The 27,763-nt window shown below is 42.2% G+C and overlaps 1 protein-coding gene across 4 annotated transcripts in view; it reads right to left on the bottom strand.

Annotated features, from left to right (window-relative positions):
- Positions 1–27,763, bottom strand: part of KLHL20 (kelch like family member 20) — a 154,240-nt gene that overhangs the window by 32,456 nt on the left and 94,021 nt on the right. For all 4 annotated transcript variants that reach the window (XR_003942558.1, XM_030207239.1, XM_030207241.1 and 1 more), the window contains 3 exons: positions 14,743–14,858; positions 6,820–7,003; positions 5,334–5,477 (listed from right to left, as the gene is read on the bottom strand). Coding sequence is in view for 3 of the 4 variants with exons in the window: in XM_030207239.1 (XP_030063099.1) it covers positions 5,334–5,477; positions 6,820–7,003; positions 14,743–14,858 (444 nt within the window). In the remaining variant the exon portion in view is untranslated. The remainder of the gene's footprint in view (positions 1–5,333; positions 5,478–6,819; positions 7,004–14,742; positions 14,859–27,763) is intronic.

Below are 27,763 nucleotides of genomic sequence, written 5' to 3'. Positions count from 1 at the left end.
CCCTAACCATCTTCAAATCCTTGCTCAAAGCCCACCTCTTCAATGTTGCCTTTGGCACCTAACCTTTATACCTTTCAGGAAAACTAGACTGCCCCAATTTGACTGACTGTACATTTGTCCATTAGATTGTAAGCTCTTTGAGCAGGGACTGTACTTCTATGTTAACTTGTACAGCGCTGCGTAACCCTAGTAGCGCTTTAGAAATGTTAAATAGTAGTAGTAGTAGTAGTAGGTAAACCCTTATCATCTGGGGGTTGACATATAACCATGCATAATAAGAAGCAAAGATTTTACTAATGGAGGAATCCTTTGTAATCTGCCATCAAGCCTCATCTTTAAAGGGCCAAAACCCGTTGAGTACCAAATTTACAAGAAATCAATTTAGTAAAGAAAGAGATGCTTTTGTGCCCATATTTGTAAAGATAAAACCAATAATAATTCAAAGATTTTTCCACCCGCTGATGAGGCAGTTCATTTAAGGTAGTCTGCATTTCTAAAAGTTGCTGCTGACAAAGCAAATCATGCATACAGCCAAACCGCCGGTGTAACATCACTAAATGATGCTCCAGTTGCAAAATCTTTCCAACTCCAGCATTTTTATGGTGACTAGCATAGCTAATAATATGACCCCTCAAAAGCAGCCTCCCAATAAAGCACCAGGTGCAGCTCATACTGCATGTTATGCAATTTGTAGTACTGCCAACAAGCAAGCAACTCTTCCCAAAATCTGAGATCCATGTACAAAGCTGACAGAAAAACCGAGACATTGTACCCTCAGGCCTCCACTCCAGCCAAACCCATACGTGGTCTGAAGGTCCAATTTCCAAGGATGAAATCTCCAATCGATGAAATACCAACAAGTTATCAATCCAATGTGTGGAGTGTGCCCTAAATAAATGAGTATAATCCTTATCAAAGGGATGTAATACCCTCCACACATCTACCAGATCTAACATCACACACATATTGGGAAAGCCCCAAGAGAGCATATGCCACTCGGATTACACAGAGTAAGATTTAACCAATGTCAGAACCCAGACCATAATAAAGTCTCCACCTACTATGATTGGGAGAAGCTGAAGAGACAACAACAACGGAGTTGCCATTTTATAAAATATTCTATCAAACTGATTAGGGGCATACACTGTACAAAGAATAAGAGTCTGGTGTTCCAGAGTGACCTAGTGTATCAAGAAATGGCGCCATGGGTCAGCCTGTAACACTTTAACATGGTCTGTGAGTCCTCTGTGGAACAAAATGGCCATTCCTTCCTTCTTCCCCCGGGCTGCTGCAACTATACACTCTCCTACCCACCACCTCTTCAATTTAGCATGTTCCTCAGAATTGAGGTGCGTTTCTTGCAGGAGGACAACATCATCTTTGATGCTCTGTGGTAGTTGTAAACTTTTTGTATGCTTAACCGAGGAGTTAGTTCCCCCAACATTCCAAGTGAAAACCTTCAGTTTGATAATAATTAGTATTTGGACTAACCAGAGAAAGATCAAAAATCCTACCTGTAAGGGAGACCGTCCCAGCCACCAGTCTCCTTGTTGCTCAGTTCATATAGAAGTTTCAGAAGGACACAAGAATCTAAAGGAAAATCTCAAGCACCACAGGAAGAAAACAAATATTCCCACCCAGAACATCCCCCCCTGCCAAAATCTCACCATCCCCTCCCATCCTCTAGTCTCCCTGTAACTACCTTCAAAATTCTGGCCCAACCCACTGAGCCTCCACATTAAACGCCCACCCTCCCCCAAATCCCCTGGGCCAAACATGCGGATTCAAATCCCTCCCTGAAAAATCACAACTACTCACCCCTCCAAAAATAAGCAAAAAAATTTATTTCGCTGTCCTCCAAAGGACGAAAGCAGCAGCCAAGAGCCAGACAGTCCAATGAAAAGATCAAATCATCAAGTGCGGAGAACTATAAACCGTGCTGCAGAGACCAACATATTGCAGTAGAGTCAGGTTGAGCCTGGTGTAGAGATGGGAGGTAGAAGCCAAATACTAGAGCAGACCACTCTGCTCTCTCCACCATAGGCTAGAGAGCAATAGTAAAATCCAAGGCACAAAACAATCTGAGGTACAAGCTTGGTCGAAGGGCTCTAGAAAACGAAACAAGTCCCTGATTGGAAAAAACAAATCCCCACACACCCAAAACCCAAACGCTCATACCAACACCCACACCCCACCCCCAGTCAGATCACAACCAAGAGGAGGAAAAGACACCCTTGAAGTAACCCACAGCGAATGGTTTCACCAGTCACCTTAGGCTTACTAAGCGTAGTCATACAAGCCCTATGCAAACTCAAAGTCACAAGCCTGATAATAGGGCTCCCCCAAAAAACAGGCCCCTAGTCTATAAGATAATGCTGGAGGGTAGGACAAAAGTCTGCAAACCAACACACAAATGCACCGCACATCTCCACGCATGCCCTGCCCCAAAAAAGGAGTCCTTCATTTCCTCCTCAATACATGCTGGGGCCATCAGACCCATTCGGCCTAGAAAGCACAGCAATCAGTCAGAACAGAGTACCGCCACAGAGGGAAAGAGTAGAGGGAGCAGAGCCTCCTTCAGACACCAGTTCCACTCACCGCTCCCGTTGGTGTGTCCTCGCCCTTCTCAAGCTCCCCGGTAAATTGCTGATGATGCAGGAATTCACGGCCCAAATCCTCCAGGGTCCTCTGGACTTTGCTTAGCTTGTCTTCAAGACGCTGCAACCACTTATTGAACAGAGCCTCCACGAGCATTGCCACCTCTGCTGCAACATCAGAACCCACGTGGAGCTCACAGACAGGCCTGCAGGACTGGAAGGAGCTGCCACTTTTTCCCTCGGTCAGCCAAACCCGCTCCCTGTCTTTGCGTGCAGGTTTGGAAGACATCGCGCTGAACAGCACTGCAAACTGTGCTGACAGAGCCTCAGGAGGAGAAAGCCCGGTAAGTCCAGCCATGGGAGGGATCAAAGACTAGGCAAAAATCGGGCTTTTGAGAGAGAGCAGTGGAAGAGCTAACTACCAGTGTCCTATCTCCCGCATGGTGTCCACCTTTTTATATTTTTATATGTGCATATGATTATGTGTATTGTTTTGTTTTTCTATTTTGTTACATATAAAAACTGAACAAAGAAAAAAATATTTGTATATTTGCAGACCCCTCTGATGTAGGCAATATATGCCGAAATATGTCTGTGTCGGGTCAATGTCATTTTTTTTCTCATCAACAAAACTGTGACTACACCGAGTTGGACTCCTTGGCTGTTTTGTTTCTTCATTTGATGACCACCGCTGTTTTTTCATTCCTTCCATGCAAGGATATAAATTACGGCTAGGAAGGGCTGAAAGTGGAACCTGAAGGTGCTGCGGAAGCAGAACACCTAGGAATGAATGATTTTTTTTTTTAATGTATTTTCAGGTTGCAGAAATTTTCCATGCGTCTCAAGTCTAATCTGGTCTTAAAGGTACTCTGGGAAGCCTCACTTGTGTAGAGAGGCAAAGAACCGGTTCCATGGGTTATCCTCACCATTGCTCCCCTACCTGGGAGGGAGTAGGAAGGAACATACATAAGACACCACCTGCTAACACATATTAACTCAATAGAGAACTAAGGAGAAAAAGGGTCCAGCATGCTTTATTTATGTATTTTTGGCACACAGCAATAAAAGGGCTGCCGATCCCATCAATCCTTGAGTGAAGATCAAGTCTTACTCGTGCTCCCCCCCACAGGCCACAGCTCAACCTAGGGAGCCTTCAGAGTCACCCCATAACTTTCCCAGACCTCTACCTTCATGTTTCTCCGTTACTGGGAACTTATGTTTATATTGTTTATGTTTATTTAAGATGAAGCGGAGATGACCAAGGAGAGAGATGATGCAAGACTCAATTGTCCACAAAATATGGGCCTCTTTTACAAAGCTGCACTACTGATTCTCGGTATGGCAAATGAAAGGAAACCATAGGAACTGAATGTGCTTCCTCTCATTTGCCATGCGGGAATCACTAGTGCGGCTTTGTAAAAGAAGTCCTATGTTTATTACAAGTCCAAGGGCCCTGTTTACTAAGGTGCACTAGAGTTTTTAGCGTGAGCAAATGCAAACACATAGGAATATATCAGTGTCTCTAGCATTAGTGAGCGCTAAAAATGCTAGCACACCTACAGCGCGGCTTAGTAAACAGGGCCTCAATATGATATTTGGAGTTTTGATAAATTTGTACTTTGTGGACAAATGAGTCTTGCATCATCCCTCACCTTGGTCATCTCTGCTCCATCTTCTTTGCCTCAATTTCTGCAGGGATTTTTTCCTCTTTGTTGTTTCTGTTTATTTGACACTTTTAGGGAGGCAACACTCTGTTGACAAATTTGCCTGTTCCTGTCTTACATTTTCTCCTTACCAAGTTAAAATAGATCAAATACTGTTCCAATGGTGCAACAGTTTCACAAGGCTTGGATGCATGGAATGAATTTAATTCTTTATTTCAAACTTATTATCTGTTCAAAATGGGCTACAAAATATGATTTCCTAGAACAATTCTTTGCTACTTCACTCATCATCCTACATTTTCAACTGAAAATCAGTCAACAAAATGGTTTCCAGAAAATCAGATGTACTGCCAGCACCAAAATAAGCAAGAAATTAGGACCTCGGCCACCTTGTCTCTCATGATAAAGTGGCTTAGTAAGATAATGTTACAGCTTTTTAGCATTTAGTGTGTACTAATTCCTCTAGCGCATGTTGAGCTTTAGTAAAAGGGTCCCATGCGCTAGAGGAATTAGTACACACTAAATGCTAAAAAGCCCATTAGGTATAAAATGGGCTTCTTAGCATTTAAGGTTTCTTTTACAAAGCCGTGCTAGCGATTCCCGCGTGGCAAATGAGAAGAAGCCCATAGGAATTGAATGGGATTCCTCTCATTTGCCGAACCGAGAATCGGTAGCGCAGCTTTGTAAAAGAGGCTCTTAGTATGCTAATTCTGTTAGCATGCGGTAAGTTTTAGTAAAAGGGCCACTATATGAATAAAGGAAAAGATAAAATTAATTGCTGAAGATACAAGCTTGCATTTCAACACTATTAACATGGGTAATCAACAGATATTTTATTGCACATAATTGTGAAATGTCATAGAAAACCATTTGTGAACTGCTGGGGCATTCATAGCATTGGACTTGCTCAAATTTTGTGCTTATGTAAAGGTTATTTCATTTTTTTTTAAAAGTATTGTTTAAAGAACTTTATAGTCCGATTTTTTTTAAACAGAATAGTATCATGTTTATACAAATAAGAATTTTGAAAAAATATTTTTTTAATTAATAAAACTTTCTTCTGTATAAATACCTTTCTACAATGTTGAGACAGGAGACCCCATCTTGGCCGCCTACAGCATACAGGTACCCACCAAGAACTGCCACGCCAACACTGGTCCTGCATGTGCTGGTTGGAGCAACATCACTGCTCCACTGATTCGTCTTTGGATCATACCTGTAAAGGTTTGTCAGACTGTCATTTTGAAGCTTAGTTAGGTATATCCATACCATTGCCATTTGCCTCTCAACCTCCACCACCCTCATGCACCTTTTTTTCTTTCCACAGGTCTCGGGCAGCCAGCAGTGATTCATGCATACTGCTGGTATCAATCTCAAAGCTTTCTGTCTGATGCTTCCTGCCTGAAGAAAAACAAGAATTTGCAACAAAAAGATGGTTGTTGGGTCAGAATGAGCAGCGCATAGGAATCACTGCTGGCTGCAGGAAGGAAAAACAACTCTGAAAAGGTGTATGGAAGGGGGGGGGGGGGGAGAAAGGCAGAAAAGCCTGACCCAGAAGGGGGGGGGGGCTACAATAAGATGTGGAAATAAGGACTCAAGGCAATCAGAGTTAAATGCTTTGTTTTGTTTTACAGTGGGGAAAAATGCTTTTTACAGTTCCCGAGGGGCGGTAAAAAGTTTTTTTTTCCGCAACTGAGGTAGGCTCTTCAAAACGTTTACCATTACAGTGGGTCACCGCAGGTTCCCACCCCCATGTCATTCTCTACTATTTGGCTCCAAAGTTGGAACCTGTGGAATTATCAATTTAATTCTGATTAAAAACAGTATTTAAAAAAATGACAAACTTTCCCAACACCTAATTTGTTCCTCAAAAAGTCAACGCCATCCCACCACAAGAAATTGTAGAAATCCCACAAGAGCAAGATACCCTTGAATGTAAGTAGAAGGCAGTAGTGACCAGTAGAGCTTATTCCAGTAGCCACAAATGCTGTGTGAAAAAGTAACACAGCATAACAAGCCAATCTCACAGGCGGAATGAAGAGTGACCTCAGCTAGAAATGAGCAATGCAATCTGCAGATCACAGCTTGCCCATTGCACAGAAATTAAGAACGGTGTAAAGTGATGAAGAACAAAGTGATGACTCGCAAGTTAAAGAGCAATGAGAGAGGCAGGGAAGAAACCCAAGTCAGAAGCAGGTTAAAAACTCCCATGACTGCTGTTTGATAAACACCTAGCAAATGAAGATCTCAAGCTTGACTTGTTTTTTTTGCCATAATAATCTCTTCCCCATTTCACCTTCCTGCCTTCAAGAAATTATTTTCCTTCAGAAACTCCAGAAAAAACCACCACAAAAAAACTACATAATTTAATCAATATAAACTAGAAATATATTGTCTACAAAATGACAGATCTGAGATAATTCTCACAATTTCATGTAGGAATGCGAAACAAATCATGCAGATGGTATATGCTTAAATCCATTTTCACAGTTTGTCTGTAAATTAGTCAGAAACACATTTGGCAGCGTAATTGTGAAGGATGCGAGTCATAGACTTGCCTTTCTACACTGTTCAGGTAGGACGAACCATCGTGGCCTCCAACAGCATACAGCAGGTCATCAAGGACGCTGACACCAACTCCACAACGCCTTTTACTCATGGAAGCCACCATCCGCCACTCATTGGTCTGTGGGTCATAACGCTCCACACTAGAAATGGCATCACCGCTACACCAGCCCCCTACTACAGAAATCAACAAAATAATGATTTAAAAGGGATACTTACATCCATTTTATCAGGAAAAACATTTTTGTTTCTTTAATGACTGTTGATAGCCAGAAGAAAACACTACTAGACATATTAACTTTTCTATTGCAGACCCTACCCAAGAAATTCCTAACCCAACAAATATGATGCAACACATTTTTGACTTTATTGTTTTTGGTGCATGGGGGGTAGGGTAAAAGTGTTTTACTGGTATATCCATGCCACTGCCTAAAAGTGCTTGGATAGTAGAATCAATCTAGTTTGTCAAAACTGAAAAACTGCAATGAGTTTACCCAGCGTGAATAACACAAGAGTTTAGAGGAACTACACTAGTCCAGAGCAGGCAATTTTAGTCTGAGTATATCACAAGTGGGTCAAGATTTCAAATATCAACAATGAATATGTATGATCTTCATTTTTACAGAGTGGAAGCAGTGCATGCAAATGCACCTCATGCATATTGCAAAACCAATCTGCTTGTAGCACTCAAAGATCTAAATTACCTACCATTGCTCTAGCCTTTGATAGATACGGAGCCATCCAGTTGCAGCTGTTTTGCAGCACTAAAGCATACATCCCCTGAAGCAGCCATAATTGCCTAAATAAGAGGTCCTTGCCAGGAATGGATGAGTGTTCTTTAAAGACTTTTTGATAAAGGCAACCCCGTTAGCTAGGATTGCCATCTTTGGAAGTTCAGCAGATTGGAAATAACTGGCTCCAGGGTTTTGCTGCACATATCTGTAAACTCCAAGTTAAGTGTATTAAAAAAAAAAAATCTGATGCTTTGTTATAAGAGGCATAGGATGTGAGTGACTATCTTTTGAAGATGTGTTATTAAAAATTGCCTTTTGAGAAAACTTATTAAAAATGAAGGGATCAGTGTGAAGTTTTTTGGACAAGATGGCAAGCAGCCTTTTAAGCAGCTGTGATTTCTGCTGAGGTTCTTTTTCTCCACTTTTTTAGGACAGTCATTTTGAGACACTATAGTTAGGTGTTGCATTCAGCTTATTGAATATAAAAAATAATAAAAATTAAAAATAAATACGTACTCTTGTTATAGTGTCTTAGGGTTTCTTTTACAAAGCCAAACTAGCAATTCCTGTGCACCAAAATAAATGAAGCCCACAGGAATTGAATGGGCATCCTCTTATTTGCTATGCAAGAATCACTAGAGTGGCTTTGTAAAAGAAGCCCTAAGTCACTTATTTTTCAGTACATTATTTTTGGGGGGAGTTTTTGCCATCTGATAGAACACATGCACAATTTAATACAGTTTTCCATTACTGATCAAAAGTATGCTCATGGCTGGAATATAAAAAAGATGCTGTAGGTCAACAGTAACCTACATTTTGGAACACCAGAAGGGCTCAGTACTGGTACAGCAGAGCCTGACACAAGAAACATTCTGGGCTAGATGCACTAAAGTCCTCGGAAGAGCCGTTCCCTTACCGATTCCATAGCAAATCGGTAGGGAATGGCCATGCATCAAGGAAAGGGAATGCAAATGAGCTGCTCGTTGTAGCTTACTTGCATTCTCTATTCCCTCAGAAACCAGTCGGCCAGTCGAGCATGCGCAGCAGCCAAGCGTTATGCTGGCTGCTCTGAGCATGCCAAGAATGTCCTTTTTTGACGTCCTTCACTAAAAAACAAAACAAAAAAAGGACATCTCTGACGAGCAAAAAAAAAACAAACATTTTTACTCTCGCTCTTCTGTTTTAAATCTTCCTTTGAGACATTTTTCCCTTCCTCATCGGCAGCTGAAGAGAGGGCTAATGGACGATTGTGAGCCCCCCCCCCCCCACGGCCTCTCAGCCAATCACAGCGTGTTTAGCTGACACCAGTGACAGCTAAACGCGCTGTGATTGGCTGAGAGAGACCTGGAGGAGGGGCATAATAGAGCATCCTTGAAGAAAAGCCCGTCCTGCTCGTCAGGGACGTCCTTCACTAAACCAAAAAAGGACGTCTCTGACGAGCAGGATGGGCTTTTCTTCAAGGGTGTTTGATTATGCCCCTCCTCCAGGTCTCTTCTCAGCCAATCACAGTGCGTTTAGCTGTCACTGGTGCCAGCTAAACGCGCTGTGATTGGCTGAGAGGCTGGGGGGGCTCACAATCATCCATTAGCCCTCTCTTCAGCTGCCGATGAGGCAGGGAAAAATGTCTCAAAGGAAGATTTAAAACAGAAGAGCGAGAGTAAAAATTAAGAAGTACGACGTCCTTTTGTTGTTGTTGTTGTTTTGAGTGAAGGACGTCCATAAAGGACGTCCCAGACAAGCACTTGGACGTTTCCCGCCCCCCCCCCCGACCGTTTTTTTGTTAAATTTAATTAAGAAGTACGACGTCCTTTTTTTGTTGTTGTTTTGAGTGAAGGACCTGACGACATTTTTTTCCTTCCGATTCTTTCCTTTGCCCCAACGAGAGGTGTACACCTCCCGTTAGGTTTTCCACGGTAAGGGGATCGGAAAACGGTAGTGCATCTCATTATAATAGCCTTGCAACGGTAGTGCAACTCATTATAATAGCCTTTGGATCAACTGCATTCCATTTTCATTAGTTGCTACCGTGATCGGAAAATGGCTCGGAGAAGTATTTTGTGCATGCCACGGTTTACTACTTGCTCGTTAATGGCTCGTTAAGTTTAGTGCATCTGGCCCTCTGTCTCAAAGAATCTTGTCACCTAATACCAATGAAGGGTCAACCCATGGCCACTTGAAAGTTCTGGCAAATATTGTGTAGGCCTCACCTATATCAGCGCACTTACACCCACTGAGCGCTGCTTGCCTCTGGGTAAGTACCCTTCCCATTAGCTATTTCATAATGATTTCTGGGGACACTGTGACCTCAAAAACAACCCAGGGTTCACACAAACCCCAGAAAAGGCACTCAGACAAGAAACCTAAAAACTGTGAACATACAGTGACTCAATGGAATTACTGATCCAACACAGTGCTAACACTACAGGGGATAATATTCAGCCTGGGGTGGTAAGCGACTTGTAAGCTGCTCACAGCCATGGGCTGAACTAACCCTGCAAATTCAATGGTGGGTCATGTGCAGCTCCCAGCATTGAATATCTGGGTATGTGCACTGATCCAGACACTAACTGAGCACTGGCTGATATTCAGACTGATGCCCGGTTCAGCCTTTTTGCTGTCCTAACTTTATACGCTTACTTAGCTCATTAGTGGACTGAATACTGCCATTAACTGACTAAGCTGAGACTCTGCCCAAACTCCGCTCACAGACCTAATTTAGCTGGTTAGAGAATGGCCAGTTTTTCAACTGGGTAGTGCTGTTGGAATATCAATGGCCAGCCAGCTCAGGGGGTTTAACCAAGCAGGAATATTGGGCCCCCAGATTGTATGTTAACTTTTTAATAATAATAAAAAAAAGGATTAAAACTCAGGGAGATAAAAAAAGGATTTTCATAGTAGCACTAACTGGTACATTTGACTTACCTGCAGAGCTAGACATTTCACTTTTTTCAGTGATACCTGAAAGTGTTGACAATCTCTCAGCCACTCTGTCTAGGCCAGTGTTCTTCAATACAAGGCCCGGGGGCCGATGGCGGCCCCTGGAGAACTCTGAGGTGGCCCCCCATCTTTCTGGGGGGTTTTCTGCTACTACCAGTCTCTCTAACCAAGCTCATGACAGAAAGTGGGAATTGGATAGGGAAAGAGCCACATTCTTGAAGGACAAGACATTTACTAGACAAAGAGAATGCATTTGGAAATTCTCTTCCCCTTGCACATACTCTCCAATGAAAAGTTTGAAAGCAGGCTGGTAGAGATGGATGCCATTGACATGCTGGTCAACACTGTCCTACATGGTAAGATATTGGAGGCTCTTCTTCAGCTCATTTTGGATCCAAATTGGCCCCCACATAAAAATTATTGAAGACCACTGGTCTAGGCTGTACTATTAGGCTCTGATGAGACAACACACAGATAACTGTTTCCTGCCAGAAACATGGCCCTCCATTGGCTTTTCATGATACATCAGATTAAATTTAAAGTGGTTCTTGATCATGTTTAAACTTCCTCATAAATTAGGATCTATGGTGGTGGGGGGTTATTTTTGCAAATCGCTTTAGGTTGAAGAATAATTAGTTATACAGCTTTCAGGAGCTGCATCTAAAAAATTGTTTCTCTCAGCTTTTACTTCCAGTTGTAACTCTCTCCCTCTGTCCTTGTTAAGTCACAACTATATGCTGAGATTGTCAGCTGCAAGTGAATTGTCTCTCAGAGTCACTCACTGTCTCAGAGCAGCTGGAGATTAACCCTGTCAGTTACCAACTGTAAAATGCTACATTGTTACATCGCCACCTGCTGGCTAACAATGTCTATAAAACAGGTTTTAAAGGAGAACACCCAGTTCAGGGCAAGTAGCATTACTGACATGTAAAAGACCTTAGATTTGAAATCAGAATATCATATAATACTGTGCCAAACATTGGGCAGTAATGTGTTAGAGGTCCAGAACCAGGTCATGTATGTTCCAGAATTAGGCAAGGAATGGTGTTGGGTGCTACAGATCATGAGTGCAACTTATTAGCAGTAAAAACAAACAAAAAAAAACCATGAAGGCAGAGGCTTCTGTAGAGACAGCAGAAGTACAGAGATGTTAGAGCTTCTACAAGATAGGGAGCTTAACAATCCAGACTTTAGCCAATTCCATCAATTTAGATGCACAAATGTTACTCCTGTGGGAATTTAGCACAAAAATAAACATCCTGCACACATTTCAAAATGTTGCTAAGTTTTGCACGCTTTCATCAAAATAACAAAACCACTCTCTCAGTCATAATTTATTTTTGTTACATTTGTACCCCGCACTTTCCCACTCATGGCAGGCTCAATGCGGCTTACATGGGGCAATGGAGGGTTAAGTGACTTGCCCAGAGTCACAAGGAGCTGCCTGTGCCTGAGGTGGGAATTGAACTCAGTTCCTCAGTTCCCCAGGACCAAAGTCCACCACCCTAACCACTACTCCTCCACTCTACAAAATTGAAAAATATGTCTTAAATATGCAGATTTTTTTGTTATGAGGAAGACTCCCCCTAGGACTACTGTGATAATTGCACCATAGCCAATCTTTTTAGCAGTTCATTTTTTTCTTTTTTTTTTTTTTGGGGGGGGGGGCAATCTTTTTAGCAGTTCATTTTTCTTTCTTTTTTTTTGGGGGGGGGGTTATTTTAAAAATCCATAGAGCCTGAGGAGAGCTTTCAACTGCACCTAGCACTGAATTCTTATGGTAACACAGCAATGTCTCTTACAATTGTTAAAAACAGCAGAGCTCTAAAATCAGTGATATTGGTAGCTCAGATCTCCTCACATGATGCATGAATTACCAAATTAAAATAAATAAAACCCAGAAGCCCTAAATATGGCAACAGATCACTCATCCTACCCCACATCACCACCATGAACACATACTCTATACTCTGGATGCTCTTCCCAGCCAGCCAGTCACCCCCAACAAACTAGCCTATCCTCCCCAAACCCCACCAGTCAGCCAACAGACCTCCCATGTAGGTATCTAGCCAGTCAGCCTGCCTCCACATCCACACAAGCAGCCAACCAGTTTGCCTCTCTCTCCCACCAACCAAATATGTAGACTAGAGAATGACACAGACAAAGTTTGTCCCCGTCCTGTCCCCACAGGTTCTGTCCCCATCCCATCCCCGTGGGCTCTGTCCTCATCTGCAGAAGCCTCGAACACTTATGATTTTGTATTTAAATATTTTTATTAAAGTATAAAAAAAAAAGAATATGCTGTGCAACTGTTGTTTATAAATCACAAAGAAAAAATAATAAAAACAAGCAACTTGACTTCTTAGAAGATGTGTTGGTAGCAGGAATGTATAGAATCTCCCATGCAAACTTTGCTAGTTGTGGCCAGCATATTTGCTTGTTTCTCCAAAAAATCAAAATACCTTCATCTGCAACACTCAAACATAAATAACAGTCCAGTTCATTAACAGGCTTCAAAGTAGAAAATGACACAGGGACAAAGTTTATCCCCTTACCCACAAGCTCTGTCCCCATCCCCGGCTCGTGGAATCTGTCCCCATCCCGTCCCTGCAGGTTCTGTCCCTGCCCTTTCCCATCCCCACAGGCTCTGTCCCTGCCCCGTCCCCATCCACTTCTAATGTAGACATGAAGTTCACCAACCAAAGCAGAGAGATAGCCACTCTTAACTGCTACAACAGCAGCAGTGTTCCTGCATTGATCCGACACAGCAGATACATTCCAGCACTGTATTCTTCTCAGGACGTTTGAGCCATGCGGAGCCTGTACTCTGGTACCAAGCTTTCAATCTCATTTTCATGAGAAGAGATTCAGAGTAGAGGCACCCTATGTTTCCATGTTGCTGGAACTTATCAGCTGTTCCACGGGATGCAGAAAGACTGCAGTGGTTGTAATGCAGGAGTAACTAAACTAGTGAGGACACCTCCTGCCCCTTGGCTTTTGCTTCTTTTGATCTAGCTGCCCAGATTCCCCCAGGAGTAAAATTCATATACATTATAGCTTTATTATATAATTGCAAACATAGCCAAAGCTGGCAAAAAATGTAGAACGATGATACAGTTTTGTGGAATGGAAGAATTTTAGTATGTGATAATCTGTCTGTAAAAACAGCTCACATGTAACCTATATCTGGAAATCACAGTGTAGACTTATATGGGGCAATACTATAATTGCCCCATATAACTTATACACCCCTTGCACATGTGTCAGCAGGGCACTTAAGCTCTATTCTGTAACAGTGCACGTAAGTGGTATAGATGCAAGAGGCATATACATGGGCAGAGCTCCCACTTACATGTGTTGAGTTACAGAAGACTGTCAGATACACGCTTCCCTGCCACATTTACATGACCATAGTTCTGCTAGGATGAAAGGCTGAGGTTAGAGGTTAGGGCTCTTCAGCTTGGAAAAGAGATGGCCAAGGGGGGATATGATTGAGGTCTACAAAATCCTAAGTGGTGTAGAACGAGAAGAAGTGAATCAATTTTTCACTCTTTCAAAAAGTACAAAGACTAGAGGGCACTCAATGAAATCACATGGAAATGCTTTTAAAACAAATAAGAGGAAATATTTTTTCACTTTAGCTCTGGAACTCATTGCCAGAGGATGTGGTAACAGCAGTTGGTGTATCTGGGTTTAAAAAACAAGGTTTGGAGAAGTTCCTGGAGGAAAAGTCCATAGTCTGCTATTGAGATAGACATGGGTGAAGCCACTGCTTGCCCTGGGATTGGTAGAATGAATCTTGCTGCTATTTAGGTTTCTGCCAGGTACTTGTGACCTGGATTGGCCACTGTTGGAAACACCATTGATCTGACCAAGTATGGCTATTCTTATGTTCTTATGGGTTAACGTTTTGTATTCTATAATGGAATCTAGGTGCCAAGATGCCACTATAGAACAGGCATTCACCGTGTGGAATCAGGGTGCCCACATATAGAACTGCCCCCCACACTGTAATTTTTTAACCCTTGGGCTTATTGGTAGTGACTGGAAGCCAGAGTAAAATAAAATAAGAAAGACATTTAATGGATCATTACCAGTCTGCTGGAAGAAAAGATTTCATTTTTTTTAAGGAGTGATGTTTATTGTGATTGCAATCAGTACTGGGATTCTTTTGTAAGATCTAATGTGATTGCTCAAATGGTATAAAAACCATTTCTCATTGCCCTAAATGCAGAATTGATGTACCTGCGAACAGCACTTCCCCACAACGAATAGGTTTACGTGGTCGGGTTCTAGGTCCTTGCATCAAGGGTCGCTCCTGGGGCAAGAGGAGGTAGTTTTTTGCTTCATCTACCAGGTCTCTGTGTGGAAGGTTAAAAGCTTTCTCTTAAAATCCATACCAATACTAGCATTGCTCAAATTTTTCATGTTTTCAAAATACACATCAACATAATCCACACCAGAAATCAAGGCTTCTAAGTCAGAAAACTGCATGCACAAATCCAGATCACCACTTTTATTAGAGGTAAACGTAACAGAAAAAACCCAAGTACATGTGTAGGAAAAGCTTATGAACACACTTTTAGCAGAGTAGAGAAAGGTTCTGTCTGGAGAATTTACCAAGGCTATTGCTTAGTTACCCAGGCAAATTCCTTTGAAAATTATACTTATACTGCCTCTACTCTATACCTTTTCATTTGCAAAGCACTTAAGATTTTTATAGATTTATAGCCCAGACACTTAAATCTCACTCTTTGGAGGGGTCTATCCTTGCCATCAACTTATACCATAAAAAGTCTGACATTTCACTTTTGGACTACAAGAAAGGATTTTTTCAATGTGTACAGAGCACTAGAATCAGATTACACAGGGACACAAAGGAGAAATTAGATCTTACCTGCTAATTTGCTTTCCTTTAGTCCCTCCGGACCGGACCAGGATTGGACTGTTGGGTTGTGCCCGCCTACCAGCAGGTGGAGACTGAGAAAAAACTCTGACTCTAGAGAGCCAATAGGAGCCCTGGCCATGTGACCTTAGCCTCAGTATTTGAATAACAAAGCAGGAAAGAAAGAAAGAACTTCTGTGCCGTATGGAATCCTAGCAGCCACAAATTCCTCGGCAAAACAGAGTACAAGAGCTCGCCAGCAACTCTCACCAGAGAAGTGGCATGGCCCATTCATATTAGAGCTCGCCAGCAACTCTCACCAGAGAAGTGGCATGCCCATTCATATTAGAGCTCACCAGCAACTCTCGGCAGAGAAGTGGTATGACATATTTAAGGCTTTATATATATTCCAGCAACTGAACTCACCTGCAACTCTCACCAGAGAAGTGGTATGACCCATTAAGGTTTTATATACATTCCAGCAACCGAGCTCACCAGCAACCACCAGAGAAGTGGTATGGACCACGCAAAGTCTTTTTTTTTTTTTGTTTTTGTTTTTTAAACATTCCACGTGTGGTAAAGGAACGAATACACTTCCAAACTTAATAAAAGAATCTAAAGAGTTGATAGAACATGGGAGGGGCCTGGTCCGGTCCGGAGGGACTAAAGGAAAGCAAATTAGCAGGTAAGATCTAATTTCTCCTTCCTTAGCATCCCTCCGGACCGGACCAGGATTGGACTGTTGGGAAGTACCAAAGCAGTAATCTTACGGGAGGGACAGACATTGAGAATGTGGTAGAGTCCCTGAAGACACCCAAACTAGGATGAATACGAAGCCAAAGCTTGACGATCCAAGAACCGCCAATAAACTAAATAGAATGACTACAAAGCAAAAAAGCTGAAGCTGAAAAGTCCAAGCGACGCTGAACATTGTCCCCTACCAAGTGGCCACTATATATTGTCCCCTACCGCACTATCAGTGCAGCGCAAAGGACAGAGAGACTCGAGAAAAAACGACTGAAAGAAGGATGACAAAGGTAGAAGCAGAGCCGCCTGGCAACAAAAAACTGCAATGAATCTACCTCAGCTGAGAAAGTGGAAACCGAAATCCTGAAGTACAATACTCCAGATATTGTAGACTATTGCTGACCTAGCAACAGATTGGAAGTATGTAAAGCCTGTCAGTGAAAAAGTACCTGATCACTAGAAGCTAAATAGGTAAAAACAAGAATGCAGTTAAATACTATGCAGACGAAGAAGGTACCTAAATCCTTGCTACAAACTAGACTGAAGGTCCAAATAAACTGACAGCTGCTGCAGTTACCCAACATGAAAAAAAAAACATATCTCAGAGCGCAATTCAACTGAGAGAGAAAGAATCATCTGTAGCTGTTGCCTCTGCAAGCCAATCACCTGAGACTCTTGTCGTAGACCCCAATTAGTGAAAACGGGAATAAATCAACAGTAGACACTTGTTAGTACCTTTCATCTGTTAGAAACATATAGAAGTCCATAAAACACTACACAGTTCCAGGAACAACATGTATAGAATGTTTGTACGTTTAGGAATCTAGCCAGGTGCTCATGGTCTGGATTGGCCGTGGACAGAAAGGTGGGCTCAATAGGACCTTTGAGCTTTTCCCAGTGTGGAATTACATATGTACTTATGTAGCAGAACTATAAATATACGTATATATTTTCACAGATGCAGCCATCAAAAAACTGGTCACTGTGTATATGCTCCCGGCATACCTGCAGGAAGAATGCTCAATCTCAACCACCAGACCACTAGTGAGAATACAGAGGCCAACTGAGCGGAGGGATTCCATCAGAGATAAATATCTGGATACGAGAGGGCATCTATCTCTGCCGCTGACAAGTCTTTTTAGCAAGAGAGTAAGCGAGGCACATGGAAGGTCAGAGCGAAAAGAAATAGTTGTAGAACTGGGACCTCCCCTTAAGGTACTATCCACTGAGAACTCTTTTTTTTTTTTTTTTTTCTTCAATGGTCACGAAATTGACAGAGTGAAAAGCTGCCCAAAAAGACTACCGAGACTCCAAAGCGAATGAAGAAAAAATTCCTTCTTGGGAGCTAGAAAGTAAAATTTTACTCTGCAAAATAGAGCAAGGTAATGGCCGAAGGCCCAAGAACATCCAGAGAAAACAGAAAGTGGGACGCTTGTAGAGAAGACAAAAACAGTCTGCGCCAACTTGACTAAACAAAGAGAGAAAAAATAGAAACATGCTATGAAATCTAATGAGATCACACGAGAGCTCAAAAGAGAGCTCAAATGAGAGACCTGGCTACATGCACCCCATAACCTAGGGTGTGCCCGAAATGCACCACCCGTTGCTTGACCTGACAACTCTGCCAATAAGACTGTCTGTAATGAACCAGACATCTATGGAAAGGATGAAACGACGAGACGTAGTTTCATGAGCGCCGCTGCTACTACGACCATAACTTAAGAAAAAAGTGCACGGAGCCGACGCGAGACCGAAGAGCAGGGCAAGAAAACTGGTAATGAGGACCTTCTCATCATCCTCGTATCGTGGACATTACTCCTCCTATACTGAGATGTACTAAGATGTACCGACCCACACCCATAAGAAATGAATGTGGTACTTGCAACCTGGATTGACCACAACTGAGGACAGGATGCTGGGCTTAATGGACTCTTAGACTTTCCCCGTATGACAATACTCATATACTAATAGCAAAAATGCACAGGAAGTGAAAGAATCCCCTTCCAATTGAAAGGAAGGTCTGGAGTGAGGACGTATAGAATGAAAATGAAAGGATCACCATATGTTGAGCGTGGACTGAGACACTGGCCTTTAATTTTACCGGATCTCCCCAAACCTCGTATCATGTCATGCCTCCTTCCTCACTGAGATGTACAGAGATGAACAGATGCACACTCACGAGATATGAATGTGGTATTTGCAATCTGGATTGACCCCATCTGAAAACAGGATGGGGACTCTTGGCCTTTCCCATTATGGCAACACTTATGCCCTTATGGCAAAAAATGCACAGAAAATGAGTGAATCTCCTTCCAAGAGAAAAAAACTCTGGAGAGAGGAAGAATAAAATGAAAATGAAAAAGAATAGACTTGGAAAATACCTATTACGGAAAAGGTGGTGAATTTGTGCCACAGGAGACAAGACTGTACCTGACGTCAAGAAAGCTTGAAACAAGACCCTAAAATCTGTAAGGAAGAGAAAGGGATAGCAGATGTTATGGATGGTCATACTGGACAAAACCAGAATGTTTACCATGTGCCCAGGCTGAATAGATAGAGGAAACAAAAATACAAGTAGATGGCGTGAGGACCTCCCACTATCCTTAAGTGGGAGAAAATGCAAATTGACCTGATAACTTTACTCCCTAAGTGGACATATATCTTGTAAGTCCTAGAAGAAAACTAAGATAACACATGAGAAACTCCAAGACAGTTGGAAAGTAGAGAAGACGTGAATAAAACATGCCTTCTAAAGCATCTGAGAAAACTGGGTGCTCGGTAGACAGGACTGAGTCTCCTAGAATATGAGAACCATCTGAACCATGTAGCCTATGCAGCTGTCATCTGCTATGCCAAAGAGAACGCATAGCCATGAAAGAAAATTGCTGAAAGGAAGTAAGACCTTATGTCCAGAATTGCAAAGTACGCAACAATTGAGTATCAGACAATGTATTTCATTGCACATGGCATCTGAACCATATAGCCTAGGCTCTAGAGAACGTTTGTTAAGATCTTAAAACACTGTATAAGAACATAGCCACGGAGGAAAATTTCCTGAAAGGAATTAAGATCTTATGTCCAGCATTGTAAAGTACCAAACAAACAATGGCACCTGAACCAGATAGCCTATGCCATAGAAAATGTTTGTTAAGTTCTTAAAACACTGTATAACATCATAGCCATGAAGGGAAATGCTTGAAAGGAACTAAGATATTATGGCCAGATTTGTAAAGTACTAATTAATTGACTATTAGACAATGTAGTCCTATTCACCAGGAAATGAGAAAGACACAGAGTGACACACACTGGACCTCCATAAAAACTGCGCTAGACAATAGCAAAGACCTTTCCTCCAAACATCACACACAAGGGAAAGGAATAGGAAATTGGTTATTTTGGAGCTGAGATATAATTTAATTCGCCCCATTGTCTAAAACAGAGAATTCCCGACTGAGCTGCACTTTGAATCGGAGTCTTGCCAAGAACAAAGAAATCGCCAATTGAGCTGCACTTTAATTCACAACATTGCTAGCAACCAAAAAGTCCCCGACAGAGAAAAAACAGAGGGAAAAACAAAATGAGCGCCATTCGCATCGTAACATTTCGGGTTTTTTTTGTTTTTTTTAATAGCTTGAAAAATACATGTAAAAATTAATTGCGGGGAAAATATACTACCAATTGCCCCAACTACCGGAGAAACAATATCTCCTTTCCATTGCACAAACAGCCAAACACAGTAAAAGCAGAAAAACGCTGCCGCGTCAAGGGAAATTGCAGCTGCAGGCAAAACAATGGCGGCCAAGCGCGCCCAAATGAGAAGAACAAAGTTCGGGGGAGAAAACCACTGACCAGACCGACGAAGAAGCAGGAAATCCGTGCCGCTGAAAAACAGATAACCTCCGATGCCGCACAAAACATGGTTTAGCCTCTGGCCCGACAGGAACCGTCAATACAGCTCCCAAGCTATACAGACCTGTCCAAGAGCGAGCACGCGCTTAACAGTTCGCGCCTCTCTCTCTTTTTTTTTTTTTTTTACAACTACCGCCGCTAACAACGCCGGATAGCAGAGGAAAAATAATGAAGATAACAAAAAACCGCCGATTAAAGTCACAGCCTGCTTTAGACTTAGCCTGGCCTCAGAATGACATCCTATAGTATATCTCCTATCACCTTCTCCCACTACTCCAACCAGAGTTACACCTAATCACACTGACCACCCTTCAACATCTTCTGTCCTTCTGTGACTGTTCTCTTGTGCTTGACTGCTTAAATATTTTAAATTTAAATGCTTTACTTTTTGTCTATTAGATTGTAAGCTCTTTGAGCAGGGACTGTCTTTCTTCTGTGTTTGTACAGCGCTGCGTACACTTTGTAGCGCTCTAGAAATGTTAAATAGTAGTAGTAGTAGTAGTAGACGCTGACTTTTCACTTTTTTTTTTTTTTTTTTTTTTTAAATAGCTCCGCCAGAAAAGAAAATAAAGACTCTTCAAACAGAATAAGACAGAAGAGCTACCTGCTCGTTATAAGCCTGGGGAAATAAAAAACTACTTCCTTTAAATTCCTTTCATTTGAATTATTTTAATTTTCTTTTACTTGATTTAATTCTTTAAAAACAGCTGCCTATTAAAAGTGGCTGCCTCTCCCAAAGACGGTACACCTTTCCAGAGAAAGGGACGGCCCTTCCCTGCTAAGCCAGGGAGATGGGGAGGAAGGGGGGTGGACTCGAGACACCCGAGTTTAACACCCCAGAGGCTGTCAAAGAAAGAAAAGAAACCCTGTCAAGCCTCTAATTACGATTCCAGGCACAGAAAAAGTATTATAAATATATCTGTAATACCTTATAGAGAAAAAGAGAGAGAGAGACTAATGGGCTCACTTCCTACCTGCTGGGAGACTGAGAAAATACTGAGGCTAAGGTCACATGGCAAGGGCTCCTATTGGCTCTCTAGAGTCAGAGTTTTTTCTCAGTCTCCACCTGCTGGTAGGCGGGCACAACCCAACAGTCCAATCCTGGTCCGGTCCGGAGGGATGCTAAGGAATTATAGTTCAATTTTGACTAAGAAAGACTACTGGATGAGGGATATGAAATAAAATAAGGCTATATTGGGGAAAGGCCAATAGTGGACACTAAGGAGGCAATTCAATAACTGGGCACCTCCATTTAAGCACCCCACGAGCAGGTGGTTGAAGCCTATACTGTAACAGAACCTAGGCATCTAGAATACTACTAGTATAACCCGGGATAAGTGCACCCAATTTAATATCATTGTGTAAGTTATCTGTGAAAGTGGGATCCTTATCTATGCTCCGCCCATGCTCCATCCATGAAAATACATGCTACGCAAGAGAGTTGTGTATTTACAGGATAGTGCTTAGGGACATTACTGACATTTCTGTATGTGCACACATATGCAGGTAAATGAAAGTATTCAGTACATTTATGTATGTTAACGTGTGCATAAATGTAAGTGCCCAATTTATAGAACTGCCCTTTAATTGCTCTATTATTGACTTTTCAGAACTTGAGCAATATTTGGAAACATGAGAGCATAGTCTCCATTAGTTTCCTCTGGGTGGCACAATGGGGCACTACATTATCCAGAGTGATGCACCATCTACTGAAGTTGCTTACCTGTAAAGGGGATTCTCCACAGACAGCAGGATAAATCAGATACACTAGCAGCAATGTCAACTAGCAGCACTGACATGGATTTCTTGTCCCCTCAGTATATTTACATGCCTTAAGAAGGTACAAAGGTTTGAATGCCTAATTTATCCTGTCTATGGAGAACCCTCATTACAGTTAAATATCTGTGCTTTCATTGTCAATAAACAGGAGAAACTTTGCCACACTAATGGATTGAATGCTGAGAGTTTGAGTGAGCTACTGATATTTCCATCTGCGGACAGGAAATTAAGATTTTTAAGAACTTTGAAGTTAGGTTTTTCTTCTATAAAAAATATTATTTGATTTAAGTCTATTTTTGAGCTGTCTTTTCCTTCAGTAGGGGAAAGAGTGTGGAATACACTACTTTGAATTTGAGGTTAGTTTCTTCTTATTTTTCTTTTAGTAAGTTGTAAGTAACTTATCTTTTTGAACAATAATTTAAACTTGTTTTTTATTTGTGTTTTAGACTGTTAAATTCTCCTTATTGTTTGAGTTCTCCTGTTTCTTGTTTGTTGTAAACCATGTTGAATCCTTTTGGAATAATAGTGGTATAGAAAACGTCAATAGTATAGCATAGTATAGTATTGTGTACCCTTTTGTGCTTGGCCTGAGTAGAGAATTAACCTAATGGTTAGTGCAGTGGCCTGAGAACCAGTGGAACTGGGTTCAATTCCCACTGCAGCGCCTCTGGACAAGACACTTAAACTTGCACTGCCTCAAGTACAAAATAAGCACCTGTATGTAATATGTAAACCATTTTGATTGTAAACGCAGAAAGGTAGTATATCAAATCCCAACCCCTTTTTCCTCTGTCAGCATAAGACCGCAGGAAAAGTGTGAGAAGCACAACTGATTGACTGATGTGAAGTAATGAAACCATGTTTGACGGGAACTTAGAATGTGTTCTAAGAACAACTATTGTGGAAGAACTGCAGTTAAGTATGGGACAACAACTTGGAGCTTCAGGTTAAAATTATGACCACTAAGAAAAGAACCTTTCATATTGGTAGTTCAAGTATTATGAATCCATGGTTTTGAAGGATAGTTTCATAAATAAGCTGGGTTAGCACTACAGTGAGATCCCATGGAACTACAGATTGCTCCACTGGGGATTTTGTATGCCATAACCCCTTCATGAATTTGGCCATTTAAGGGATTTATTAACCACTATTGATTGGTGAATTGAAATCAGTTTCCAATCCATACTGCACACAGTAGGCTGATATCACACTAGGATGCACTTTCACTGAAAAGTAGTTAATCCTCAGAAGTGAATCTGACTCATTGAGGGCAGGTAAAAAAAAAAAAAAAAATCACTCTCTATACATCATTAGAATATTGCCTCCAACTGGAGTTGTAGGACTTTCTAGTATATAATTTTCTGGATGCTATTAAGACTTCCATCTTTCTTGAGAAAAAAAGGAGGAGAGGTCGCTCGTTGTGTGTTCAACATCCATGCTGTTAGGGCAAGTGAATGGATGTTAAGGGGTAGCATTGCTCTTTGATCCTTTGTGATTAATGCAAGAGACAGAGCAAAATAATTTTTCATGAAAAAACACACAGGATAAGGCCAGCACAGGGATATCACCTTATGACAGCCATCTTGCATTAACTTCTGAAGAAACTCGGGTATGGACAGAAGTATGATGAGAGGAAAAGGTGGTATAGTGAAGCCCTGTTCCCCCAATATACATGGAAAGTATCTGCCACCAGTCTATACTGGCTCAGCCTTCAGGAACACAAATGTGTTGTTGTCTACCAAAGCAAAGAGATCTATTTGAGTTTATATTTTGCTTTTTTAGCGATCAAAGTCTAAGTTCAACACAGATTACAACAAATCTAAATATAAAATATTGCTCCATAATGCACCTCTCATAAAAATAAACAAAATTCTCATCCTAATAAAATATGAACTAGATCTACAGAAATAACATGAAAAGCATAATTTTTAAGAAATATTATACATAATGTAATTCTAGTGTATACAAAAGAATATTCATCCTTACAGCAATAAATTGTAAAATAACATCCTCCCAAGGACCTCAAGACTCACACAGTACTGTACAACAGCCAAGCCTTGAGCTGTTCTCTGAAAGTCAGGTAACTCAATGTTATGATTCTACTGAGACAGGCAGAGGAATGACTGGGACTTGCTTCTGATTGGCCTGTCAGGGATTGAGCTGACTTCTGAAACAGCAGACGTCAGAAGTCAGACCTATTTAAACTTACCTCTCCCTACAGAGTATGCTCTAGCGTTAATTCCTGTCAGCTGAGCTCTGGTTCTCTTTCTCTGTCTGTGTTCGTGGCGTAGTGTGTATTTTGAGGAGTTTTGCTTGCTCTCCTTTCGTTTGTGGTCTCCGCGTGTGTGTGTGTGTGTGCCGGTTGTAACCAGCATGTCCTTGATTGCTTCTCTGCAGGGCAGCTGGGCCTGTCTTCTGCTTCGTCTCTCCCTGCCTCTGTTAAGCAGCCTTTCTGTCGTGGTAAGCTCAGTCCTGCTTTGTTTGTTTAAGTTTCCCCTTTACTCAGTGTTAACCCTTTATGTGCAGAGCTTGATATTGGCCTTCTGTGAGTCCTGCTTCTGTTAGGCAGCCTTTCTGTCTGTGGTAAGCTCGTTCCTGCTTTGTTTGTTTAAGTTTCCCTTTACTCAGTGTTAACCCTTTATGTGCAGTGCTTAGTATTTCCCTTCTGTGAGCACTGCCTCTGTTAGGCAGACTTTCTCTGGTGTCTGCCTTATCCCTTTCTGTACTCTTGAAGCCTGGATTGGCCGCTGTCGGAGACAGGATGCTGGGCTTGATGGATCCTTGGTCTTTTCCCAGTATGGCAGTGCTTATATACTCTTGTGTGCCTGCTTCTTTCCTGTCCTTATTTGAAAGCAGCCTTTCCCTTCAGCCTGTTTATCCCTATTTAGCCATTCCTGTGCAGCTTCGCTCTTGTAGAGTCTGTGTCTATAGTGTCCCATTCTGTCCCCAGCTTTTCCTTTTCCCCTATGGGCTTTGGTTTCTGCTACCTGAGTTTCTGTGTAGCCTTTGTTTGTATTCTCTCCCTCTGGTCGTAGGCTGTATCCACCAGTTTTGTCTGTCGCCCTTCCCTTTGTGTCACTGGCTAGCTCTATGTGCATTGCTTTGAGCTCCAGTCCCTTCGGGGACCCCTTGTTGTTCTTTTCCCTTCCCTAGTGTATGATTCGGTTCCAGTTCAGCCGTCAGGCCTGTACGTTTGGACTCTGCACGAGTGGGTTCTGGATCGTCCTTGCAGCCCCACCTGAGTGGTCTATCTCCCTTTTTCTGGTGGTGCTTGTTGATTGTCCTGAGTGTGCAGGTGTGGCCCGTGGTATTGCTTAGCACTTGTTTGGTCTACACTAGGCCTTGGCCAAGGTCCTTCCCAAGCCTCAGCCTAGGCACAAGGGCTGACAACCAGATTAACACTCAATTTAATCTTCAACAATACTAGCAATAAATTAGTAAGTTACAAAGCTATTAGAAGTAGGTAACAGTTTAATTTCCTTAGGGGAAGGCAAAGCCAGCAAATAAGGCTTCAAGCAGGTATCCAACTTTGCTTTGAGACTTGCTGGGACCATATCAAACATCTAAAAACCACAACAAAAATTTCAAAGTTAATATGTAAAGTGACAACTAGTGTTGTGGTATTCTAATTCAACTGCAAACAAGAAATTTGATCTTTAGGGAGACAAGATAGAAGGAATTACAGTAAACCATATAGGACATGGCAGTCCATAATTCCACCTGAAGTAAAAAATGTACAGGCATCTAAATGTACGGTTACATTCTGCTTTTGTGGGAAGTATGACCGGAAAAAAAATCTGATAAAGAGATCAACACATTCCAAATTTTTTGAGTTTTCTTGAAAAGTGTGTAGGACTCTGCTCCTCTTCATTTCTTTCTGTAGAACATGGCCACCCAACTGTCCATTTCTCTTTCCTAAGAATAGTTTGGCAAAGGCTCTGAGAGTGCTAGACACTGCTCTTAGTTTCAGGAATGGATTGGATAGGAACTGTCCTTCGACCATGCCTCTTCAGCGAGAAGGGATTACAAAAAATACACAAGCTTCCTATCCTATATTGGAAGCACCATGGTCAACATTAATTGGTCTTGAGGCTGGTTGAATATGACACCTTGATTGAGGTTCACCCTTATCCAGTAGACGGCAAGAAATCAGCCTTGTAATCCTGTTGACAGAGGGGGTATGTTATCTGATTACACTAGAATCTCAGACTCCACTGAAGCCGACAAATGCAGAGGCATGAACAGACATGACATGCATTGTAGTGCAAAGCACATAACCAAGCAATGTTGTGATGAAATGAGCTGCAAAACTCAATCTGTTCATAAGATTTTTGATGATAGCTACCAGAGTGGTAGAACTTGACTGTCGCAAATGTATATCAAGGCTCCAAAGTGCTGGAACTGTGACAGTTCAAGGTTTCATTTTGGGTAGTTAGTGAACGCCAATGAGTCCAGCTTCCTGAAGAGACTGCTTGGCCTCCTCAGCAAAAAAAACTTTTACCAACCAGTTGTCCAAGCAGGAGAAACAAAAAAAAAAGATTCCAATCTCTTACAAATGAACTGCCACTACAGCTAAACGAGAGAGGAGTGCTGGATCCAGTAAGTGAGAAGTGCTATGCTGCTGAGCCGGGGGGGGGGGGGGGGGGAGGGATGAGGGAGAAGGAAAGAATCTGCTGGATGGGAAGGAGGGAGGGAGGAATAGACAAAGGTGGTAGACCCTGGAGTGGCAGGGGAAGATAGGGGAAAAGATGCTGGATGGAAGAGGGGGAGAGATGATAAACTGTGAAGGTGTGATTGTGGGGGGGGGGGGGGGGGGGGGGGTGGGGAGAGAGGCTCAAGGTGGGGGATGCAGAAGATGTGGAGGAAGGGAAGAGAGGGAGAGAGACAGGGAGACAGAAAAGAAATGCAGGGAAAGGAGGGAGAAAACGGACAAGAATGCATGGGGGCCATGGTGGATGGAGATGGGATAGTGAAACACAAGGGCAATGCTTTACATGGGAAGAGGGATTGGGACACAGAAAGGGACAATGCTGATCATAGGGGGAGAGACAGGGACATAGAGACGTAATGCTGATCACGGAGACAGGGACACGAAGGAAATGCAGGGCATAGAAAAATAGGGACACAGAAGGTATATGCTGAATGAGGAGGGAGGACAGGGACACAAAGGGGAGATGATGTACAGGATGGATAGTGAAGCAGAGAGGAGATGGATGCTGGACATGGAGAGAGGAGAGAAATGTCAAATGGATAGGAGACCCTACAAAGACAAGAAAAAACAGAAGAGCAGACAATACACTGAGATTAAAGTGAACAGAAAAATAAAATGCTTACACAACAAAGGTATAAAATTGTATTTTATTCAGAATATGTCAGCTTTTGGAAATGTGCTTCTCGGATATTTTGCATTATAGTTTCTATTTCTTTAGGACTGCTGTACAGCAATGACTGTTTTAACTTTTCTATCCATTTATTGGTGTTCCTTTCCTTGCTAATTTTTAATGTTTTAACATTTTAGTAAACCACATTGATCTGCTAGACAGCTAACTGCAGTATATCAAGCCTAAACAATAAACATACATGCAGAGTCAGTACCACTCCAGATCACAGGGCCTTCTTAGCTCTTACTGTCTGAGCCTAGAAATCAGAAGCGGCTGCAGCAGTTTTTGCAGAGGAGTTGGTCGCAGGTGCTAAAGCCTCCCTCAAGGTCCACAGACACTGCTAGTGCCAGCATTCAACTTGGACCTCCTCTCCACCACTGCCAGTGCCCAGGTAACAACCCCCCCCCCCCCCCCCAAAAACACCTTATGTTGGTCTTTGGGGGTAGGGTATTGAAATAGACAGTGGTTGGTGGGGGTGGGTAGAGACAAACAGAATTGATGCTGGGATCTGGGGAGTAAAGGGGCAGGAAAGATGCCGGGCTATGAAGAAGTGGGGGGTATGGAA

Source organism: Microcaecilia unicolor, chromosome 6, assembly GCF_901765095.1.
Source record: "Microcaecilia unicolor chromosome 6, aMicUni1.1, whole genome shotgun sequence".
In the NCBI taxonomy this organism is placed as follows: domain Eukaryota; kingdom Metazoa; phylum Chordata; class Amphibia; order Gymnophiona; family Siphonopidae; genus Microcaecilia; species Microcaecilia unicolor.
Note: the sequence above shows the minus strand (reverse complement) of the source record. Positions and strands in the feature narration are given on the sequence as shown.